Raw genomic sequence first — 22,670 nt, forward strand, 5'->3', positions numbered from 1 at the left:
CATTGGGGGCTTTTTTAGTAATCTTTTTAATGTAATTTATATTTTAATTCCACTATGATCAGAGGATATACTCTATATGAGTTCAGTCATTTGAAATTTATTGTGATTTGTTATGTGGTCCGGCATATAATTTATCTTGGCAAATGTTCCATGTATACTTGAAAAGAATGTATATTCTGCCATTCTTGCCATTTAGTACTATATATATGATTAGGCAAAAACTGTTGATCTTGTTCAACTCTTCTGTACTCTTAATGAGGTTTTTGGTCTCCTTGTTCTGTTAGTTACTGAGAGAGGTATGTTAAAATTTCTCACTGTGGTAGGCAGAGTTCTGAGATAGGTCCCAAGATTCTCACCCACTGTGGTACATGCCTGGTATAATGATAGCTTCCCCTTGAGTGTGAGTTGTACAATGGATATAATTGATTTCTGTCTTGTGATTAGGTCATATTAGATGACAAAAGGGTTTTACAGATGTAATGAAGGTCCCAAATTAGTTGCATTTGAATTAATCATTAATCAAAAAGGAAATTATCCTGAGCAGGCCTGACCCAATCAGGTGAGCCCTTAACAGGAACTGGGCCCTTCCAGAAGTCAGAGAGATTCAGAGCCTGGGTGTGTCTCCTACAGGTCATGAATAAGCAAACTGGCAAGTTGTGGAGAGGGCCAGGTGATAAGGAATGGCAGGTGGCTTCTAAGAGTAGAGAGCCTCAATCCTGCAACTACAAAGAACTGAGTTCTTCCAACAACCAGTGAGTTTGGAAGAGAACCCCAAGCAAAAGATGCATAAGGTGCACTAGCAGCCCCAGTTAACACCATGATTTCAGCCTTGTGGGACCTGAGCAGAAGATCCAATTCAGTCATGTCCAGAATTCTGACCTACAGACAATGTGAAATAATAAATGAGTGTTATTTTAAGCAGCTAATATTGTGGCAGTAGAAAACTAATACACCCATTATGATTACAGATATATATTTTTTCCATTTTAATTCTGTCATTTAAAAAATGTATTTGGGGGCTTCCCTGGTGGCGCAGTGGTTGAGAGTCCACCTGCCGATGCAGGGGACGCAGGTTCGTGCCCTGGTCCGGGAGGATCCCACATGCCGCGGAGCGGCTGGGCCTGTGAGCCATGGCCGCTGGGCCTGAGCGTCCGGAGCCTGTGCTCTGCAACGGGAGAGGCCACGGCGGTGAGAGGCCCGCGTACCGCAAAAAAAAAAAAAAAAGTATTTTGAAGCTGTGTTATTAGATGCACAAAATTAAACTTATAATACCTGTGTAGTGAATTTAACCTTTTTGCCATTACAAAAAGTCCTCCATTACCTCGAATAATGCTATTTGCCTTAAAGTCTACTTTGTATGATTTTAGTAGCTATTTTAGCTTTCTTTTCTGTATCTACATCTTTAAGATGTGCCTCTTGTATATGATTGTGTTTTGTTTTTCATCTGGTCTGTTTGTCTTTTAATTAGATTATTTAGTCTGTTTATATTTAATGTAATTACTAATACATTTGAGTGTAAATATACCATGTTTCTGTTTTATATTGGTGGCACCTGAGCAGTTATTCCTTTTTTGCATTCTTCTTAATTATCTTTTATTCCATACTTCCTTTCCTTTCTTATTTATCTAACTTTTTTTTAGTGATTAGCCTAGAGATTAAAACATGTATCTCTGACTTAAAGTCTATTGTAAATTAGTATTTTTACCACTTCCTGAACAATGAAAGAACCTTAGAATACTTTAATTTCAATTACCTCCCTCCTGTCTTTTGTATTATAGTTTTGTGATTTTAGTTTTCAACATATTTTATATCCTTGAAAACATTATTATTATTTTACATGTTCAATATTATTTTAGATTTACCTGAATATTTACCTTTTCTGGTTGCACTTTATTTCTTCCTGAATCTTCATGCTTCCATCTGGGATAATTTTTCTTCTGCCTGGAGAATTCCTTTTTGTTTTGTTTTGTTTTGTTTTTAACGAGGGAATGCTATTGCTGAATATTTTCAGATTTTTTTTTTTTTGTCGAAAAATATATTTATTTCATCTTCACTTTGGAAGTATGTATTCACTGGATATAGAATTCTAGTCAGCACTTGAAGATACCATTCTTCCAGCTTCTATTGTTCTGTTAAGAAGCTGTCTTATTGTTGCTCTTCTGAAGATGACTGTGGCTTTTCCCCTTCTCTGGCTGCTTTTAAGATTTCTCTTTGTCTTTGATTTTCAGCAATTTTCCAGCAATGTGTCTAGATAATGATTTTCTTTGCAATGATTCTCCATGGGGTTTATAGTGCTTCTTAAATCTATGGTTTGATGTTTTCATCAGTTTTGGAAAATTCTCTCAACCCTGTGGTACTGCTGAAAGCTTTGCTCAGCTTCTCGGCCTCTCAGCCTCGTGTTTGCTTTCAGAAGTGGCAGTTGCCTCAGAGACAAGGTGGCTCCAAAGCCCTGGCTAAACTCTCAGTTTCCCTGTTCTTCTGGACCAACCTTCCCCCACCCCACCCCTGCCAGTTCTCACTGTCTTTGAGGTTCTCCAAAAGCCTTGAAACCAATTTTCTGTTGTTCAGTTTTTCTAGTTCTCAGCAAAACGTTTGGTCCAACAACCTGGTGGGCCATTGCTGGGAGTGAATCTCTTCTCTTAGTATTTGTAATTACTGCTTTTTAAAGCTAGAATATATGGCAAGCTTATAAACGTGAAAATCAAATTCAAGGTAATGGCCTCCTCACAGCATGAACCTACACCTATGTCCTATATTTCCCATTAAGAGACTAGGTTAACACTCTTGAACAACATCCATTTAGAGAACTTCTGGAGAGTTTTTTAAATAGAGAAATTTGAGTATATTAGATTAAGAAAAATGAGATATGCTCTAAAGTTTGTATTGTACTGCGAAGAAACTATTGTGGATTTCACTGGTGCCTGCCATTCCATATTTTGCTTAGTGCCAGTGTTTTCCCCATGGAGAGAAAACTGAGAAATTTGCTTCCTCAGTGCTTCAAACGTCAGAGCTAATCTAAAGTGATATAATATTTCTGTGAATTTTCAATTCATTTCCCTATATTTCAGCAAGTACATTTTGGACAGAATTCACTTGCTCTAAGATTGTATCATTGGCTAGCAGATAGATTGCATTTCTTCTTAGATTTAAGGCTTATGGTTTCTTGATAATTTGCTCTTTTGTGCATCTGCAGAGGGGGCTCGAGAGGAAGACCTAGATGCTGTGGAAGCTCAGATTGGCTGCAAGCTTCCTGATGATTATCGATGTTCATATCGTATCCACAATGGGCAGAAGTTAGTGGTTCCTGGGTGAGATGTTCACTGTTTGAGTTATTTTTAATGATACAAGTTATTTTCTAGAATGTAAACAAATTGTATTTGTAGTTACTCTTAACAGATTAAAAAGTATAAGAACTTCCTCCTGTTCCTTATAACAATCCATAAGACAAAATCTATAGCTTGAATTTGATTTTACCAAAATAGATAATGTCTCAAAAACATGGTTTCTATCAACACATCTTTACAGTTAAATGGTTGGGGTGGGCCTACAGGACAGGAGAGGAGATGTGTGTGTGAGTATAATTTAACTAAACCTGTTTCAAATCCTTGAAGTGTTTATCCTGTTACAGGCCAAGTAAAGTATTTTAGAAAGCTTGATATAAGTTCTATGAATCATACATGTTAAAAGTAATTTGTTCAGAGCTACATACACTTAACTAAAGAAAATATTAGTTTTGTCCTATTCAAGCATAGTCTATAATTGAATGGCCTATTTTAAACTTACTTCTAAACGATATGAAGTATTCACTGTGGAACCTTTTGTAAAAGCAGACCATGCAGTAGCTCTCAAATTTACTCACAGTTTTTAAAGCTACATGCTTCTAATGGTTCTACTCCCTTTGTTCCCTCATGAAATTAAGGTATTTCAGAGACATTGCACTTGTGACATACTGATAGGAATTTAGGGAGAACTTTGCATTGTTCTTATTAGAACTTGGTATCTCTTTGTGTGTGAAGAACCATATGAGGCTCTGTTACCATTTCAGATCAGAGTTGAGTGAGTACAGGGAATCTAGGAGGTGATCATACTGAGGTTACAAGGTAGTATTCAGAAGTCAAATATTGGGCAGTTGGGACTAGATAAGCCTAAATCACTGGGTTTTTTCCTATTCTGTTTTCCTGTCAAGCTGAAGCTTGACAAAATGGAAAAATTGTCATATTTCAAGAACCAACAGGAGAGAACTATACTAAGCGTTGCTCAGAATTGACATGACAAACAGATCATGCAACACAGGGATTTTTATCTACCCACAGCCCCAACAGTGAGACTTAGGATGAGACTCTCATCAAGGACCGACACCTGTGTTGTTCTCATACGTATGAGTTTAGACCCCATACATCCCAAGTTTATGAAAATTTGGACAAGGATTAAGCTGATTTCCATTTATACTGCCTGGTAGGATAGTGTAAGCTAAAGGTTGTATCAAGATGAAGGTATCAGAGAGAACATTAAACATTAAATTAGTCATACATATATATATAGCAAAACACTGGCAAATTATGGCAAGATAGATTTTTGAAAGCAATAAAACTATTTTTCTTTTTAAAAGGTTGGCATTTAGACAGTTTAGACATTTAGGCTTTTAATTTAAATCAGAATCTTTCCACTCAAGAGTTTGAATTTAATATATGCAGAAATTGTAGTGTTTGGGGTATTCCTGGTTTAGAATTGACATGTTAATCGTTCTTATAAAGTTGTCAATGTGAAATTATTATTCATCAAAAAGATTGCAGTTGACTAAATTTTTGAGTCTATATTCTCAGGTTGTTGGGAAGCATGGCACTGTCTAATCACTATCGTTCTGAGGATTTGCTAGACGTCGACACGGCTGCTGGAGGCTTCCAGCAGAGACAGGGACTGAAATACTGTCTACCTTTAACTTTTTGCATACATACTGGTTTGAGTCAGTACATAGCAGTGGAAGCTGCGGAGGGCCGAAACAAAAATGAAGTCTTCTACCAATGTCCAGTAAGTAGGAAGCATGTTTAAATGTGCCTTTAAGATGTGTTCTGATGGATGTATAAGATGTGCATTAGGAATTTTCAGGGTTGTAGAATGGGTATAGAGCATTATGCAATTTGATTATAGACGGATCTAACTAGAGGGCTAATATTCTGATATAATGGCATGGAATGCTAAAAGAAAATTAGCATTTTCTTTTAAAATTAGCATGCGTACAGAGGGAAGCTGTGATTTGTATTAGGACATTTTAAGTTTAAGAAAAACTAATGAGACACGCAAGAGGGAGGGGATATGGGGATATATGTATATGTATAGCTGATTCCCTTTGTTATACAGCAGAAACACACCATTGTAAAGCAATTATAGTCCAATAAAGCTGTTATAAAAGAAAAATGAATGAGCTTTTCGTTGAAGTGATTAATTGTAATATAAATTTCTAACTTTAGCTTTTGGACATCATCCATCATCATTCGCTTTGGATTCAAGTTCTGAGTGCAATAGAAACTTTCTAAACTCTTTCTTCAGTAGGTATTTGAGTTGTTGAAAAATGTAGATCTTTTTAAAGAGGATTTTGTTATGATTTTAATGTAAGCACAGAAAATATGGCATTTGGTTTCATTCTTATTTCTTCAGTTCTCAGTCATTCCTCAGTTGCAGACCTTCTGCTTTCATTTTTGCCTAGATGTGAACTTAAATAGAAAATATTTTTCAGGGGCTTCCCTGGTGGCACAGTGGTTAAGAATCCGCCTGCCAATGCAGGAGACACGGGTTCGAGCCCTGGTCCGGGAAGATCCCACATGCCGTGGAGCAGCTAAGCCCATGCGCCACAACTACTGAGCCTGCGCTCTAGAGCCCGTGAGCCACAACTACTGAGCCTGCGTGCCACAACTATTGAAGCCTGCGCGCCTAGAGCCTGTGCTCCGCAACAAGAGAAGCCAACGCAATGAGAAGCCTGTGCACCGCAACGAAGAGTAGCCCCTGCTCGCCACAACTAGAGAAAGCTCGCGTGCAGCAACTATGACCCAATGCAGCCAAAAATAAATAAATAAATTTATTTTTTAAAAAAATTCAAAAAAAAAAAATTCATAGTTATCTGAGACATGTGACTCCATATAACATTTAAGTTATGTAAAGAGCTTGCATAGCTTTTAATTTTTTTTCTAAGCATTTTCACATCTTTTATCTCATTTTTGACTTGATAGCTCTGTAAGGTTGTAGGATGATGACTTGGTCTCTCCATTTACTGAGAGAAGAGACTAATCTAGAACTGTTCAGGTCCCTTGACTGAATTCAAAGCCCTGTCTTCTGGGTTCATAGGCCATGTGTCTTCTCACGGTTTTAATGTCCTAATTGTTTTCTTGAAGGATCATTTATTAGTTCATTGTAACTAACAGGAAGAGCCTAAATATAGAAATCATAAGAGCAGAAACTGAAAAGTGTGAGGAATGTCTGAGTATTGGTTAGAGCACTTAAGTTATTTTTATCTGTTTTGTCTTGTCCCCAGGGAAGGATACAGGTAGTGAACAATGGGGAATTAAGTAAAATGTATTTTCCTTGATTACAATATTCTTTTTCTCACCTAGGACCAAATGGCTCGGAATCCAGCTGCTATTGACATGTTTATCATAGGTAAGAGAAAAGTCTCTTCTTTCTGGTCAAAAAAATTAAGTTGGTAAAAACTTTTCTGTTACTTGATCAACTGGCAATTTTATATTTGTATTTCTTAAAGCTTGCTGGTTCATAAAGTACTATAACTAGGTTCTCATTAGAATAGCCCTTGTACTTTATTTGACTTGGGTTTCCATTTGGAAAAAGCTATGCCATATACAACCTTGTGCTCTTAGGATTCTGCTATAGAACAGTGAAATGTATAGAATTGCTAAGAATGTGTATATAGTTCCCTTACACACACATGCATTTTCCATTGATCATATTAATACATAATTAGAGATATAGATACATAAAATAACTATACTTTTTCTCTTCTGGTGCCAGTGCTATAGTAAAATACTGATGTCACACCAGAGACTTCAGACCAGCAGTCTTCAGAGACCAGAATAAACTGGGCCTTATAAACTGCTTGGCACACCTGGTTTTTCTTGGCCTTAAAAGCATATTTCTCATAGGATTTTGAGAACAATTCAATTTGTATTCAAGAGCAGCTCACCCCTGTGCTGTTCATCCATTCTTGTTTTGCTTAGATTTTGCTCACGTAGAGGAAAAAGAGAAGCTTCCTGACTATCCATGCTGCTTTTTAAAGGCATTTCTGGAACATATTAAACATCTTTATATATTAATAGTAAAAGGATCTTGCAGGCCAAGGCATCTGTATTTAATTGTATCTCCTAATTGGAACCTTGAACAGAGTATAAGTCTCTGTGTGTTCAAACTACAGCATATTCTAGGTTTGTGGCATACTTCACAATATCAAGAAGTTCTCACCCCTACGCAGTCAGTTATAAAACACTTTTAAGCTTGGTTCCTAGCCTTCAGCTAACCCTGATTCCTGTGGTCTATGGTATCTAAGTTAAGCACCCTCTGGGGGTTACGCCCTTGCTCGTTGCCGTCTTTGGCTTCTCTGGGTGGCACATACTCTGAGAACATGATCGTCCTGGCTCTAGTCCAGTGGTGCTGCTCAGTCTATAAACTAAAGGCTGCCTGAGCTCTAAGGTAAGCTGCCGGCTAGGCTCTGTGAGTTTCTTAGTCTTAGTTTGGTGCTGGTCTGACATGGTGTGGAAGACCCCACCACTACAGCAGAGTACTAAGGTCTGAGAATACTCTTCTGGGAGTTGGGGTTTCTCCTAGAATGAGCGAGTAAAGCAAAAGATTTGAGGTGCACTGGAAGAAATGAGGTGGGAAGTTAGTCTGGGAGGAAAGATGAGAAAGCATCTGATCTGCCTTTACACTACCTTGATAAAACCCCAATACTCTCAAAGGAACTGCAAGATATGGGCTTACTTTAAAAGGTAAACTACTGTAGAACATATAAATTACATCTTAATTCAACTAAATTTGACTTTCTTGGAATTTTTGGTAAAACATAAGACGGAATCTCCTGATATTCAGTGCATTATTAATACATATTTAAGAAAACTGGAATCTATGTGCAGATAAGTTTAGTGGTGAAGGCTGCATGGAAAATTTTATCCTTATTTTAAAGAACGCACTTCGGTATGTGTTATAATAAATTAAGGCACATTAAAATACACCATGCCAATTTCTTTTTTAATGTAAATCATAAGAAATTTCTTTTTTCTTATATAATATTTTAGTTCATGAAATTTATAAAATGATTTTTTAAACTCTGCAGGGAAACTGCTAGTTCTCAAAACAGAAAATTGTACCTTCTATGAATTTAAAAACATTCATGTGGCCCCTTAATATCTAGCTCAAAGTGGATAGAAGATGATCAGTGATCATTTGAATAAAGTAGCAGTTAATAAATAAAGGGTCAGAGTGGGCCATTAATAGGCATTGAAAAAAGAGTAAACTATTGTAGTTTACCTTCTGTCAGTTGATACCTTTAAAATTTTAAAGCTGTATACTCTCAGACTCAAGCTTAAATTGTATCTTCAGTCATTCCCTAACTAGAATTATAAGTAAATACATACTATAAATTTAGCATCTGACTTTCAGTGTGGCAGAGTACAGGAACTGGGTTAATAGAAACAAGATTATGAAGAAATTCATTAAACAACATTGATTAAGGGACTAGTATGTGTTAGGCACTGAGCTGTATTAACAGTCAGTGATGGGGGTCTGAGAAAGTTATGTTGTATTACCCACAAGAGGCAACATAATTCATGTAAATACTTGTTATTGATCCAATCACTAGGTCACGGATATATGGTCTGGACTGGACTATCCCAGTCATTCTTCTCTGCGTTGAGCTGGTCACTGAGAATATGGAGGACCGCTGTACATTTGAATCTGTAGTAATGCAACTGGGCTACTTTGGGATTGGCCTGATGCCCAGAACTCCACAGTGCTATACCCCTATTAGATGTCCAGACTGAGCCTGGCTTCTGCCAGAATTTTGTGCATGAGTCAGGATGTGCCTGGACCAGGGATGTACCCTGATCATATGAGGATAGGTGCTGATACTTTTTCTGTAGTTTCTTCATAGACATAGCTATATCTCCTTTGTTCTATATGTTCCAGAAATTATAGACAGAAGGCTTTTCATTCTTGTACCAGAACAAATTAAAGTTTAAAAGTCAACTATTTAGTTTTAAGTGTAAAAAGTAGTTTGAAGGTAGTCGGAGGATTCCCTAGCAAGGTAGTTTGGAATAAGATTGATAGAACTGAGGATAGAAATTTACCTAATAAAGGATTAGTAGAATGGTATATATAAATATTTCTAGTTTTGGCATCACTAGATATCACTATTAAGCATAGAGAAATTGTCGTTTTTCCCCTTGTTTCCTGTATAAATTAAAAAAAAACTATTTGTCCTTTTCTCTTTTTTTTTCCCTTCCTTTTTTACAGGTGCTACTTTTACTGACTGGTTTACTTCTTATGTCAACAATGTTGTATCAGGTGGCTTCCCTATCATCAGAGACCAAATTTTCAGGTATTTCACTTGGGGCTTTATGGATTGGAATGATTATAAATCAGGAAAAAACATCAGTTACAGATCAGGAGATGAAGTTTCCCATGAAGGTTAATAACAGAACCTCTCATCTTAAGTCTCACTATTTTATTCTCACTTTAAAGCCAACACATCCAAACAGTTGAACAGCCAGTATTTTTTTCATCTTGAAGAATCAAGAGAAAAAACTGATTTTGATTTAGAAGCTGTGGCTTTATAGTAGTTACATAGTTGTGGGGTTTTTTGGCGGTGGAGTGGGAGGCTGTTGCCAATAACAGATTTACTGTGAATAGCAAGTCAGTAACTGTTAGCTCCTGGAAATATTAGTCATTATCTCTAAATGGAACACTCAGGTATTATAGATGGAACTAGAGGTTGGTTCACAGTAGCTCAGTTGGCAGAAATGATACGTTAATTATACATTAGAGGCCTCTAGAATAACAATACTAACACATTTTTATTGTCAGAGTCACTGTGTATAGGGCATAGCTGGGTTTTCAGATGTTCCAAAAGTTTCCTTAGCTCTAAAGACTGAAATAAGCTCTTTTTAGTTTCCAAGTTAGTTACTGATCCATTATTTGAACCACTGGTCAACCACTGGTTGAACCTTGACTGCTATCATTATTGATTCAGAGTCTTCAAGGTTTTCTAGTTTGTTTGTTCTTTTAAGCTTAATAACTATACCTTTAAGGTGCCAAATATGATTTAAATTTGTTTTTATCGTAAAGTAAAATATAAACTATTTTGCATTGTATCTTTAAATCTTTTATCTTACAGAATTGACGTTTGTTGATTAAAAAATGTTTAATTTTTTAAAATTACCTAGATATGTTCATGATGCAGAGTGTGTAGCAACGACTGGGGATATTACAGTTTCAGTTTCCACATCGTTTCTGCCAGAACTTAGCTCTGTACATCCACCCCACTATTTCTTCACATACCGAATCAGGTGAGAATTTTAAATGGGGTTGCCTTTGGGGATATACCTTATGGATGTGTTGTTATCACCCCATTTGACATGATATAAAAACACATTCTGAAAGGCAGCTTCTTGCTAAAGTGTGGAGGTAGGTGGATAACAAACAAATTTTCTACAATATAGTGTTTGTAAAGCACCTTGAGTTTGTATCAACTTTTGTGCCAGGTACTTTGAGAGGTGGACCACTAAGTTGTAATCATCATGAAAGGTCAGTATTAGAGTTATAATGCGTTCTGAAAGCTATGAAATTGCCCACGATAAAACGATGCATTTCAGTTTTATCTTGCCTGTCTATATTTAATTAAAAGTGTAATAAATATTTATTGAGTACAGCCTGTATATTAGACATAGTGCTGAGTAAGCCCTGGATTTGGTTAAATAAAAAACAAATATTAAATACACTTTAATTAGAAGTACTCTGTACTGTGAGGTAAAGATAACTCATTGCCCTAAGGGATTAAGAATGCTTTGTTTTTAGATGTATTTTTAAATACTTTATGATATATATTTTCAAAAAATACATATACATGCATATATACATACTAGAAATAATAATAATGTATACTTAACCAGAAGGCATTCTAGGATTTTGGTATTGTATAAAGACTTTGATATGTCTGGTTACACATATTCAGATGAATGTTGTTTTAATTGTTTAATTTAATCCTGCCTAGGATTGAGATAAGCTTAAAATAGTAATACCTACACGTGCTTATACGGTATTCTAAATGAAAATAAGAGTCAGCAGAGTCTCAGAAAAAGGAGGGAAATAATAGTATTGGAAAACAGAGTCAAGGTATAACCCCAGTAACTAAATAGTAGATGCACGAAATAGTGACATTTTGCTCTGAGCTTTCTAGAAGCTAATGGAGAAAAGGGCTGTATAGCCTTGTAGTGAAAGAAAAGACTCCATTTTTTAGAACAGAAGTTTTTCATGGCACCATATTCTAGAAAGTGTTTCCCACATTGGTCTTTATTTGAACAGCAAAAGATTGTTGTCACCACTATGTTTGTAAATTTTTATGTTGCCCATTCTATCGTTAAATCCTAAATGAAAGTCAAGTGTGTAAATTGAATGAAACCATTTCTGTGGGGGAGTTCAGCTAATTAGGCCAGAATCTTTGCAAACTTACAGGAATAGATGATTTACACAGACTTTGGGTTGGGTTTCTTAATTTCCTTTGGAAATCCCTTTCACTGGCTTAGCTCAAAATACTGTAGCTCTTAAACAGAAAAAACCAACGTGTCTCTACCACTCCATTCTCTTCTCCAGGATTGAAATGTCAAAAGATGCACTTCCTGAGAAGGCATGTCAGTTAGACAGTCGCTACTGGAGAATAACAAATGCTAAAGGTGACGTGGAAGAAGTTCAAGGACCTGGAGTAGTTGGTATGTATCCCAAGATTTGGGTTTATACATCAGTTGCTTCTAAAACATTTTGGAGAGTATATATGTGATACATAGCTTGGCAAATGCATGATGTAGTTAGTGGATAAGACTGCATCTTTTTAATAGCTGTGTTTCAGTGTGAAAGATATCATAGATTCTGAATTCTTCTCCTAACTACAATATTTTGCTTCATAAATATAATGTGTAAAGGTCATTATTTTATCAGTTTAGTACCTGAAACATGAACTTTTCTAAAATTATAGCAAACTCAATTATTCAGGGATTGAATTTCCCTTCTGTAGATCACACGGGTTTCTTGCTTTTCCTTCTTAACTGCTTTATTTTTTTAGCTGGATAATTATTCATTATCATATTCTGTAGGGTTACAGGTGTATGGCAGAAAGAGAAAATAAATTTCATATTGGTCATCTTTTTGAAATTTCAGGAGAAATGTTAAACTTAGTAGCACAGATTTTATTGTTTTTTGATTTCAATCATCTCTAGCCTCTGATTACCATTGACATTTGGCTTTTTAAAAAATTATGATTATCATAAGTTTCTGAGACCTCAGATTCTTCACGTTTTATATGTGTCCTTCAGGAAAATAATACTATTTAAGCTATGTGCTTTTGTTATTGGCCCTAAGCATATGTAGAGTTCAGTTTAAATTGAAGTTGTTTTAACTAATTGCCACAAATAGATTCATATTCTATGTGTCTTTTTAAGGAATTTTTCCTGGATATTAAAGAATTTTATTAAAGCTGTAATTCTTTTTCTGTCATTTCGTCTATTGGTGTAAAACCTTTCCCTTGTGACTGCCATTTTGTCTGGGCTAAATGCTTAAGATGCATCTTCAGAGTTTTATGTTTTAGTCTCTTGCTACATTTAAACATTTAGATTATCCTTATCTCTGTTTGAACTAGAATATGTGACACTTTTTATTACCAGTGTCTTAAAGATTGTGTCCTCAATGCCGCTCCTTTTTTTTTAAATTAGTTTTTTATAAATTAATTTTATTTTATTTATTTTTGGCTGTGTTGGGTCTTCCTTGCTGCACACGGGCTTTCTCTAGTTGCGGTGAGCGGGGGCTACTCTTCGTTGCGGTGCGCAGGCTTCTCATTGCAGTGGCTTCTCTTGTTGCAGAGCACGGGCTCTAGGCACACGGGCTTCAGTAGTTACAGCATGCTGGCTCCGTAGTTGTGGCTTGTGGGCTCTAGAGCGCAGGCTCAGTAGTTGTGGCACATGGGCTTAGTTGCTCCGCAGCATGTGGGATCTTCCCGGACCAGGGCCTGAACCCGTGTCCCCTGCATTGGCAGTTGGATTCTTAACCACTGCGCCACCAGGGAAGCCCCCCTCTCTTTTTTTAATTTTCATTCTACTGGATATCACCCCCCCACCCCCAACACACTATAGGGAATTAGGAGAGTACAAAAAAATGTCAAAATACTCATAATCCCATCCCAAAATATTAACATTTTTTTATAGTTCCTTTTAGATTTTTTCTAATTATGCATTTTCTTTAATATAGTTTAAAGAGGACATATCGTGTTTGCTATAATGAAGAACTAAATATTATACTTTAATTTATTGTTACTGTTTTCTCTGCAGGTGAATTTCCAATCATCAGCCCAGGCCGGGTATATGAATACACAAGTTGTACCACATTCTCTACAACATCAGGCTATATGGAAGGATATTATACCTTCCATTTCCTTTACTTTAAAGACAAGATCTTTAATGTTGCCATTCCCCGATTCCATATGGCATGTCCGACATTCAGGGTGTCTATAGCTCGATTGGTAGGTTAAATTTTCCTCTGGTGCTGATTTTACATGACTTTGTGGAATGAACTCCACAGAGGGTCTTTGTTGATTACCCAGACAGATAGTTTGTAAATGGTATTTCAGAGAACCCTAGAGATTTTGAGGGAAATATCTTTGGGGGGAGGGGGAGATGTGTGAATATGTTGGGGGGGGTGGACAGTAAGTAAACTAGGCTCCAGATTCTTCAATCAGAGTAACTCTACTGTTATGTTTTTGTTGTTGTTTTTATTTGTTTGTTTGTTTTAAATAGACTTTATTTTTTAGAGCAGTTTCAGATTCACAGCAAAATTGAGCAGAAGGTACAGAGATTTCCCATATACCCTCTGCTTCAACTCATGCATAGACTCCCCCATCATCAATATCTCCCGCCAGAGTAGTAACTTTGTTACAGCTGGTGAACCTACATTGACACATCATTATCACCCAAAGTCCATAGTTTACATTAGGGTTCACTCTTGGTGTTGCATATTCTGTGGGTTTAAGTGTATGTATAATGACATGTATCCACCATTACAGTATCATATAAGGTAGTTATTGGTTTCAAAGTTTCAGTGTCTTTTCCAGTTTCCAAAAACAGTTTTGTTGCCTAATGAGAATCACCACACTAGACCAGTTAGAATCGCCTTTATTTTATTTCATTAAGACTGGGGAAGCAATTTCTTACAGTGGTTTTGCTAAAACTCCCAATTTTAAAAAAATAACACAAATATCCTATAAAATCATTACAAAGAAGATTTAATGGGTAGACTTGCACTTTTAGTAGTCTCTCTTTGGGATCATTTCCTAAGTCAACTAGCTGTTTTTTTGAAATCTCATTTCTAGGGTGACAGGTATAGCAGTAACCCCAATCTTACAGGCTATAAAATGATTAAAGAAAATTATGACACTTGAGTTATACAATAGGAATAAATAATGAATTGCATGCCCAGAATATAATCAAGTCATAGGTGTCAAATATTCAAAAAAAGCCCTCTAGCTCCTGGGATGACCCTGATGGGTGGGTCTAATGGAAGTCTGGGAAGATAGACATGATATTAATCTGACTTAGAGTGGATACATTCCCAACTCCAGCTTGGAAAGAGAAGGATGATGATGAGACTTTAGGCCATTATACTTGTGGTATTTCTGGTGAAAAGAGTCTACAGCCTGGGTTTGGAAGTGAAGTTTAGCTTCCCTCCCAGTGGTATATTTCCAATACTGTAAATTTGCTACTTCCTATAACAGTATTCCATTTTTGACTAGCCCCATTTCTGTATGAGATTGGTATCATCTTGTCCTTAAATATTTGATACAATTTATCAGTGAAGTCATCTTGGGCTGGAGTTCTCTTTGTGGGAACATTTTGAGATATGAATTTTATTTCTTTAATATTCATATTTTCTGTTTCGTGTTTCACTTTCGGTAATTTTGTGTCTTTCAAGGAATTTGTCCATTTGGTCTAAATGTTGAATTTATTTCCATAAAAGTTATTTGCAGTATTCCCTTGATATCCTTTTAATGGCCGTAAGAGCTATAGTTATATGTAGTGTTTTGTTCTTAATATTGGTAATGTACATCTTCTCTTTTGTTCATCATCTTAGCCAGGGGGTTGTCACTTTTATTGATTATTTAAAGGAACAATTTTTGGTTTCACTGTTTCTCTCTATTTGTTCATTTTCTGTTTCATTGATTTCTGGAGTTATCTTTATTTCTCTCCTACTTACTGTGGGTTTAATTTGCTTTTTTTTTTTACTTCTTAAGGTAGAAGTTTAAATTATTGATTTTAGACCTTCTCTCTAAGCACTGTTTTAGCTACATTTCACAAATTTTGATGCATTATTTTTATTAACATTTAATTCAAAATATTCTCAGATTTCCCTTGTAATTTAATTTTGATCTATGTCTTTTCTAGAAATGTATGAATTTCCAAACATTTGGAGCTTTTCCAGTTACCTTTTGGTTATTGATTTCTAGTTTTGTTATGGTTAGAGAACTCGCTGTGTATAATTTCAATATTTTTAAATGTTTTATGGCCCAGCATTATGGTCTATCTTGGTAAATGATCCTTGTGTATTTGAAAAGAATGTATATTCTGATATTTGGGGGAATATTAATTCTATAAATGGCAAGTCAAATTGGTTGACTGTTTTTCAAGTCTTCTATATATTTACTGATCTTTTGTATGTGTGTGTGTTCTCTGAGAGATGATTGTTGTAATCTCCAACTATAATTACAGTTTTGTCTATTTTTTTAATTCTGAATTTTTATTCTCTTTTTAATTTGCTTCATGTATTTTAATTATATGCAAATATGTTTAGCATTGTTACATGTTTTTAATGAAGTGCTTCTTTTATTGTTATAAAATCTCTATCTATGGCAATATTCCTTGCCCTAAAGTTGCTATATATTCCTGACCTAAAGCATAAAGAGTGTTGACATTTGTTTGCACAGGTAGTTTGCGCAGTTACTGTTGGGTCAGTCGATCCTGTTGAGGCTTGTTTTCAATGTTTGTTAGGGTGGGGATAGAGTAGTTTTTACTTAAGGACAGTAGTTCTCAGACTTTGCCGTCTCATGATCCCCTTCAGCTCTTAAAAGTTATTGAGGACTCCAAAGAACTCTTGCTTATATGGGTTATATGACATTTATCATGTTAAAAATTAAAACTGAGAAGTTTTATAATATTATTCCTTTTTTAAAGTTTAAAATTTTTAAATTTATAATTTCAAATTACAATAATAAACTCATTACATGTTTGACCCTCTCTTAACTATGTTCTTACTTAAGAGTTTTAGTTTCCTCCCAACCACAAAGAAGCATATAAAATCTTGATCTGCCTTGTGGAAAATGTTTTCTCTTTCTCGAGGATGAGAACTCAATAAAATGAAATGAGAATTCTGGACTTATTTCTAATCAACATGAAAGAGGCAGTGGGGACTGTATTTGTATTGTGTTTATTTGTATTGTACCTTTCCTGTTTAAAAATTAGTTTTTTTGATATGGAAGTTGAGTTGTTCCCCTTATTTGTCCACTAGCCATATATTATCATACTTAATACTTCCTTTTGCTTTATACTTTGAATGTTGCTATAAAACGTTTTTTGGTTGGTCTTAAGCCTTTTCTTGGTCTAGGTAGTTTGTTTTTGGACACTTGAGAGGCTCCTGCTGCTTATTTATTTCCATTCTTGTCTGTGTGTTCCTCTTTCCATCTACTGTTTGTATATGTACACTTTTGTCTGAGATCATCAGCAATCTCCCTCTTTAGCTACATTGATTTCTTTAACAGTTTTTCTGGTTTCTTCCTTAAGATAATTAATAATCATACTACCTGGATTTAATGTTTCAGAATTTCCTAAGCCTTAATCCTCTCCCCCTTTTGTACCTTCTACTGAATTTTAAAGTCTTTATTTCCCAGATTAAAAAAATCAAAAGATAAAAGTAATGAAATATAGTTATGTATATTTTCTCTGATTGTTGTTGTTAGTGTTATAATAAATCCCAAGTGACAGTTCCTTTGACAAATTCTAAAGGACATTTCCTTTCCCCCACGTTAATTAATTTGCTTGCTCAACAGATATTTATTGAGTACCTACTAGGTGCTGGGGAAAATGCAGTGAACGATATAATCAAAATCTCTGCCTTCAGGGATGTGATGTACAGCATGGCGACTATGGTTAATAACACTGTACTGCATATTTGGAAGTTGCTAAGAGAGTAGATCTTAGAAGTTCTCATCACAAGAAAAAAGCCCTGTAACTATGTAAGGTGATGGATGTTAACTAGATTTATTGTGGGGATCATTTTGTAATGTATACAAATATGGAATCATTATGTTGTACATCTGAAACCAATATAATGTTGTATGTCAATTATGCCTCAATAAAAATAAAAAAAGAAGAAAGTTGAGGAGATTAAAAAAAAATCTCTGGCTTGGAATTTACATTCTAGTTGGAAGAGACAAAGTGTAGCAAATACACACTCCTCACTTATGTCAAGTAGTAATACGTTCTCTGGGAGAAAAATCAGAGTAAGGGAGCTAAGGAGTATACTGTTGGGTTGTTCTGATATAAAGATGTGTCAGGGAAGGCCTTGGTGACATTTGAGTTCAGACTTGAAAGAAGTAGAGGGAGCTGGGTGGATGTGTGGTTGAAGGGTGTTCCAAGCAGAAGAACAGCAAGTACAGAGGTGCTGAAGCACTCATGTGCTTGGTACGTCTGAAGAACTGCACGGAGGCCACTGTAGCTGGAGGGCAGTGAACAGGGGAGAGTGGTTAGAGACTCGATCACGGGGTAGTGGGATGCTGCATATGCAATGCCATAAAAGCCTTGGTGGAAGGACTTTTGCTGCCATCACATCCCAAGTTTCCCAATACTTGCCACATTACCAGCTAGGTCCTCCTTGCCGTTCAGAGTTCTGTCCAATACAGGAGGTCCTCTCACTGAGTCTTCAAATGTGTGAGAGAGAAAACCAACAGCAGAATGGGTCAAGACTCAATTAGAGACACTGCTTAAAAGGAACTGAAGTTCCCAAGAGATGTTCAGATATTGGATGTTCAACATCACTACTGCCTTATTCTGAGAGCCTTCAACAAATTAATTTAAAAGCAGAGGCTACCGACGCTGATTGTCTTTATACTAGGAGCTCAATAGAAATCTCAGACATCCTGTTGACAGTACATAAAACTTACCAGTAGAGGTCATACCTTAGCAATATTTTCAGATCCTCTTTTCTGTAAGCATGTAGGTTAATAAAGAATTGTTATTCAGTACACTAATAAGTTCAGTAAAATTTTATCTTGGGCTGTTAGGAGTGGTCTGTTTGCTACATTGTGTGAATTACCAACCACCATGTAAAAAATAAGTACTATACTGATGAAATATATTTACCATTAAAACCACATTGAGCATTTTAAAACGTGATAGAATATATACTCTAGAATTTGCATCAGCATGTGCATCATGAAAATGTATAAAAGGCTATAAAATTCTATTTTAAAAATCTATAAACATTCTCTGAGAAGTCTATAAAAATTCATATTTGGCATGCCCAGTTGTTTAGATTCTAGGTAAATGAGAACTTATATTAAATAAGAGTCAAAAAACTGATGGAAGTTCTTATCAAAAGATTGTTTTCTCTTTCAAGGAAATGGGTCCTGATGAATATGAAGAGATGGAAGAGGAAGAAGAGGAGGAGGAGGAGGAAGACGATGATGATGATTCGGCAGATATGGATGAATCTGATGAAGATGACGAGGAGGAGAGACGGAGGAGAGTCTTTGACGTTCCCATTCGGAGACGCCGCTGCTCTCGCCTTTTTTAGCAAGCCTCTGCTGATGGAAGCCCCGGGGTGAATCAGCCTGTTAAATAGATTTCTCAGTAATGTAAATAACTAAATTGTTCTCAGCTTATAGCAGGAAAACTAGCATGAAATATTGTGCCAGGACCTGGGTTCTATACGACACTACTTTAGGAGCTGGATTGTTTGAGTTTGCGTAGTGTTTTTGAGGTAGAGGAGGAAATGGGAATCCTTTTTTCCTCTTCTAGAAGTCAGTGGGAGAATAGTTCTCTAGCTAAGGAACAGACTTTTTTTTGTTTAAAGATATTTTATACTTATAAAAATATGGAAATGGGAGGGAGTAGAATAAGGATTTAAAATGAAGCAGAAATACCTACACAAGGATAGAGAGAAACTGTGACTGAATGATTCTGTGAAAAGACATAAGTTATTTAGAGATGAACAGAATTTGTAATTAGGCTAATCCATTTAGTGAGTCCTGTATATTTTGTACTCACAGGGAACTGATTGACTAAATAGCTTGAATGCTAGTTGTCCTTTCTTAGACAATCTGTCCTTAAATTTAGAGTTTTTGTCACAACAACCTTGAATTTAAAGTCTATCAGTATGACTTTGACCTTGAATTTAGTCTTCAACTCTGCCAACCTTGAACTTAAAGTCTTCAACACTATGAACTTTATCATGTTGTTCACAGATGCATCATTTTTGAAGTGTACTGTGTAAAAGTATGTATTGTGTTGCTTATTAACAAAAGATTCTTCACAATATCTCATGTAGTCTAAATTTGAAAATACTGCTTCTGTTTTGTTTCCCCTCTATATACTTGACTGTCTAACTTTGTGATAAGTGACATGAATTTTAAGTTAAGATTAAGTATGTTTCCCTAAAACATGGATTTTTTTGTAATTATGTAATTGAGAGTTTGGAATGAAATCCTCCAAGTGTCAAAAACTCACATTTTGAAAACATATTTTGGTTCCGATCCTGTATTTTGTATAATTGCCTATTTCCCATAAACTAATATTAATAAGCCTTTGCTCTTAAGATGGAAGATGAGATCAAAACTCATTGGCCTATTGCCAGAGGCCCATTCAAAGTCATTTCCTGGCTTTGACGATACTCTGTCATGTACTCCACCTCGCACTTCGCCCAGGAACAGTTCTTTTGTAGGGAAAACTGTAGGAAGAGGGAGGTATATACAGGATTAAGCAACTCCCATCAGGGACCATGAAGGCAAACTTAGTCTTTCATACTGGCACATGTCAAAATGTTCTGAAGTGGAGTAAGTAGTTTTTCCTGCTTATTTCTTTTCAAATAGGCTCCCAAATCTATTATGCCTATCCTTTTTTTTTTTTAATCAAACCACTGGTTTTTTGAAAAATAAACTTCCCCAGTAAAGTAGTGATTTAATTAAAACTAGTTAACGTTGGAAGTTAAAGCTGGAGCCAGGATACCTTGCCATTCTTTGCATCTTTCTTTTTTCAGAATGGCCTCTCTTCTCTCAGTTCCCAGAGTACTCATGATGTCCCAAATCTCCCTGCCACCCCATCCAATCCTTGCTCCTCAGAATGCTTCAGGCTTGCTTATCCTTCCATCAGAATTCATTCTCTTAGTATGTTGAATGAATGGTCTCTATTTCTTACTAAGGTGTGATTGATTAGTTGATAACATCCTCAGGTGTTTTATTTCATTGGCAAGAATGTGTATTCACACAGAAAAGGGATCTAACAGTTGATCAGACTGCTTTTGGTGGAGTGAAGCCCATTTCTGGCTCCTAGGTCCATTCAGAAAACCACTTATCTTTTACTCATTTGTCTGAAGCTTGATGTATCAGGATGAGGCAGATATGTAAATAAACCAGAGCTTAAATAGCTTAGAGTTTTTTTTTTCTCTTGTGAAAAGTAGAAAGTAACTAGCTCAGGACTGATAAGGTGGCCCAATGGTGTCAACATTCTAGGTTCCTTCCATCTTCCTGTTCTACCATTCGTAGCAGACTTTAATCTTTAAGGTCACCTCATGACTGCAAGATAGCAACTGCAGTCATATTGTATTCCAGGAAGGATGACGAGAAAAGGGAAAAATTAAATGGAAAGTAAAAAGTCAATCATAAGGCTGGAGAGAGGTAAACCAGCCAGGTCTCCAGCAGGAGCAAAAGTAGAGAAGGGGCAAGAGATGCAGGTATTAACATGGGCAGCCTGTAAACCTGGTATGAAGGAATTGTAATGGCCCAAGTAAGACATGCTACAGGCATGAATTAGGGCAGTATCAGTAAGAGTAGAGTGAAGAGAGGATGAAATTGAAGTAGCTAAATGATAAAATAGGCAGGAGTTGGTGATTGCCTGTGTGGGAGTGGAAGAAATAGAAGTTGATTCCAGGTACGGGGCTTCATTTATGAAAAAAAATTGCAGGAAAAGCAGTGGAACATTTGGACACATTTTGAGTTCAAGGTGTCTGTGGGACATACAAATGGAGTTGTCCAGTAATCAGTTGGATATGAATATGAAGATCCAGGGAGTGGTCGGGACTGGAGAATAAAGATTTGCTAATCATCTGCAAACATACATACAGTCATGCCTCGGTATCCGCAGGGGATTTATTCCAGGACCTCCACAGATACCAAAACATGCTCAAGTCCCTTATATAAAATGGTGTCATACAGCCAGCCCTTGGTAACTGCATATTCTGCAGTTGGTTGGCCGAACCTACAGATATGGAGGGCCAACTGTATTCCCAAGGTAAAACAGTGGGTGCACTATAGTCTCCCAGGGAAAACATACAGCCATGGTTCTCAGTCCAACCCTGGCAACACCACATTATGAGGGGGTAATGGAAAAGAATCTCAAGACCGAGGGCTTCCCTGGTGGCGCAGTGGTTGGGAGTCCGCCTGCCGATGCAGGGGACGCGGGGTCGTGACCCGGTCCGGGAGGATCCCACATGCCGCGGAGCGGCTGGGCCCGTGAGCCATGGCCGCTGAGCCTGCGCGTCCGGAGCCTGTGCTCCGCAACGGGAGAGGCCACAACAGTGAGAGGCCCGCGGACCGCAAAAAAAACCACACACACACAAAAGAATCTCAAGACCGAAAGGTCAAGGAACTAGACGCAAAACCAGGAGAGAGTGGCATCTCAGAACCCAAGAGAGTTTAAAGGAGGGAAGCGCTTATAGGATGCATAGAAAATGCATGTGGAAGAGCTTTGTAAAGCTATCATAGGAAACACATGTATTAGCTGATTTAAGCAGACACACTTTAAATATCAAAGCAAATCTTTCTGATTTGAGAATACTGTTTGTATAGAGAAAAACCAAGATTAAGGCACCACCAAATGAAATTCATTCCCTGACATCCCAAAGCCATCAGAGGATCATGGTAGAAGGCACGTGTCATGATCAGTTGTCATACGATTTCCCCTGCTTGAACTTTGTCATGGGTTCATCCGCTCCCGATTCAACATGAGCAGTCCTGAGATGCAATACCTTCTTACCCTGATCCTCAAGGAGTCTCACAGTCCCCAATAGAGGTCAATCTCTTGGAGAAAGACCTGTACTTTTGGCCTGCTTTTCCCACTCCCCCTTGTATGGCCCTCTTTAAGCCGGTTCTG

The 22,670-nt window shown here is 36.7% G+C and overlaps 1 protein-coding gene across 4 annotated transcripts in view; it reads left to right on the forward strand.

The window, feature by feature from the left end:
* The window catches only part of FBXO3 (F-box protein 3), a 32,299-nt gene extending 12,174 nt beyond the window's left edge, over positions 1 to 20,125 (forward strand). For 2 of the 4 annotated variants that reach the window (XM_027115062.1, XM_027115065.1), the window contains exons 4-11: positions 3,194 to 3,308; positions 4,824 to 5,028; positions 6,606 to 6,651; positions 9,511 to 9,595; positions 10,440 to 10,562; positions 11,866 to 11,981; positions 13,590 to 13,780; positions 18,922 to 20,125. In XM_027115062.1, the coding sequence (XP_026970863.1) occupies positions 3,194 to 3,308; positions 4,824 to 5,028; positions 6,606 to 6,651; positions 9,511 to 9,595; positions 10,440 to 10,562; positions 11,866 to 11,981; positions 13,590 to 13,780; positions 18,922 to 19,098 (1,058 nt within the window). In that variant the 3' untranslated portion in view covers positions 19,099 to 20,125. Of the gene's footprint in view, positions 1 to 3,193; positions 3,309 to 4,823; positions 5,029 to 6,605; positions 6,652 to 9,510; positions 9,596 to 10,439; positions 10,563 to 11,865; positions 11,982 to 13,589; positions 13,781 to 17,353; positions 17,545 to 18,921 lie in introns of all 4 variants that reach the window. The other 2 variants (XM_027115064.1, XM_027115063.1) reach the window with 2 other exon arrangements.
* The last annotated feature ends 2,545 nt before the right edge of the window (positions 20,126 to 22,670 follow it).

The sequence above is a fragment of the Aethalodelphis obliquidens genome, unplaced genomic scaffold (genome assembly GCF_003676395.1).
Source record: "Aethalodelphis obliquidens isolate GAN/ISIS:26980383/991018 unplaced genomic scaffold, ASM367639v1 scaffold14, whole genome shotgun sequence".
Taxonomy (NCBI): domain Eukaryota; kingdom Metazoa; phylum Chordata; class Mammalia; order Artiodactyla; family Delphinidae; genus Aethalodelphis; species Aethalodelphis obliquidens.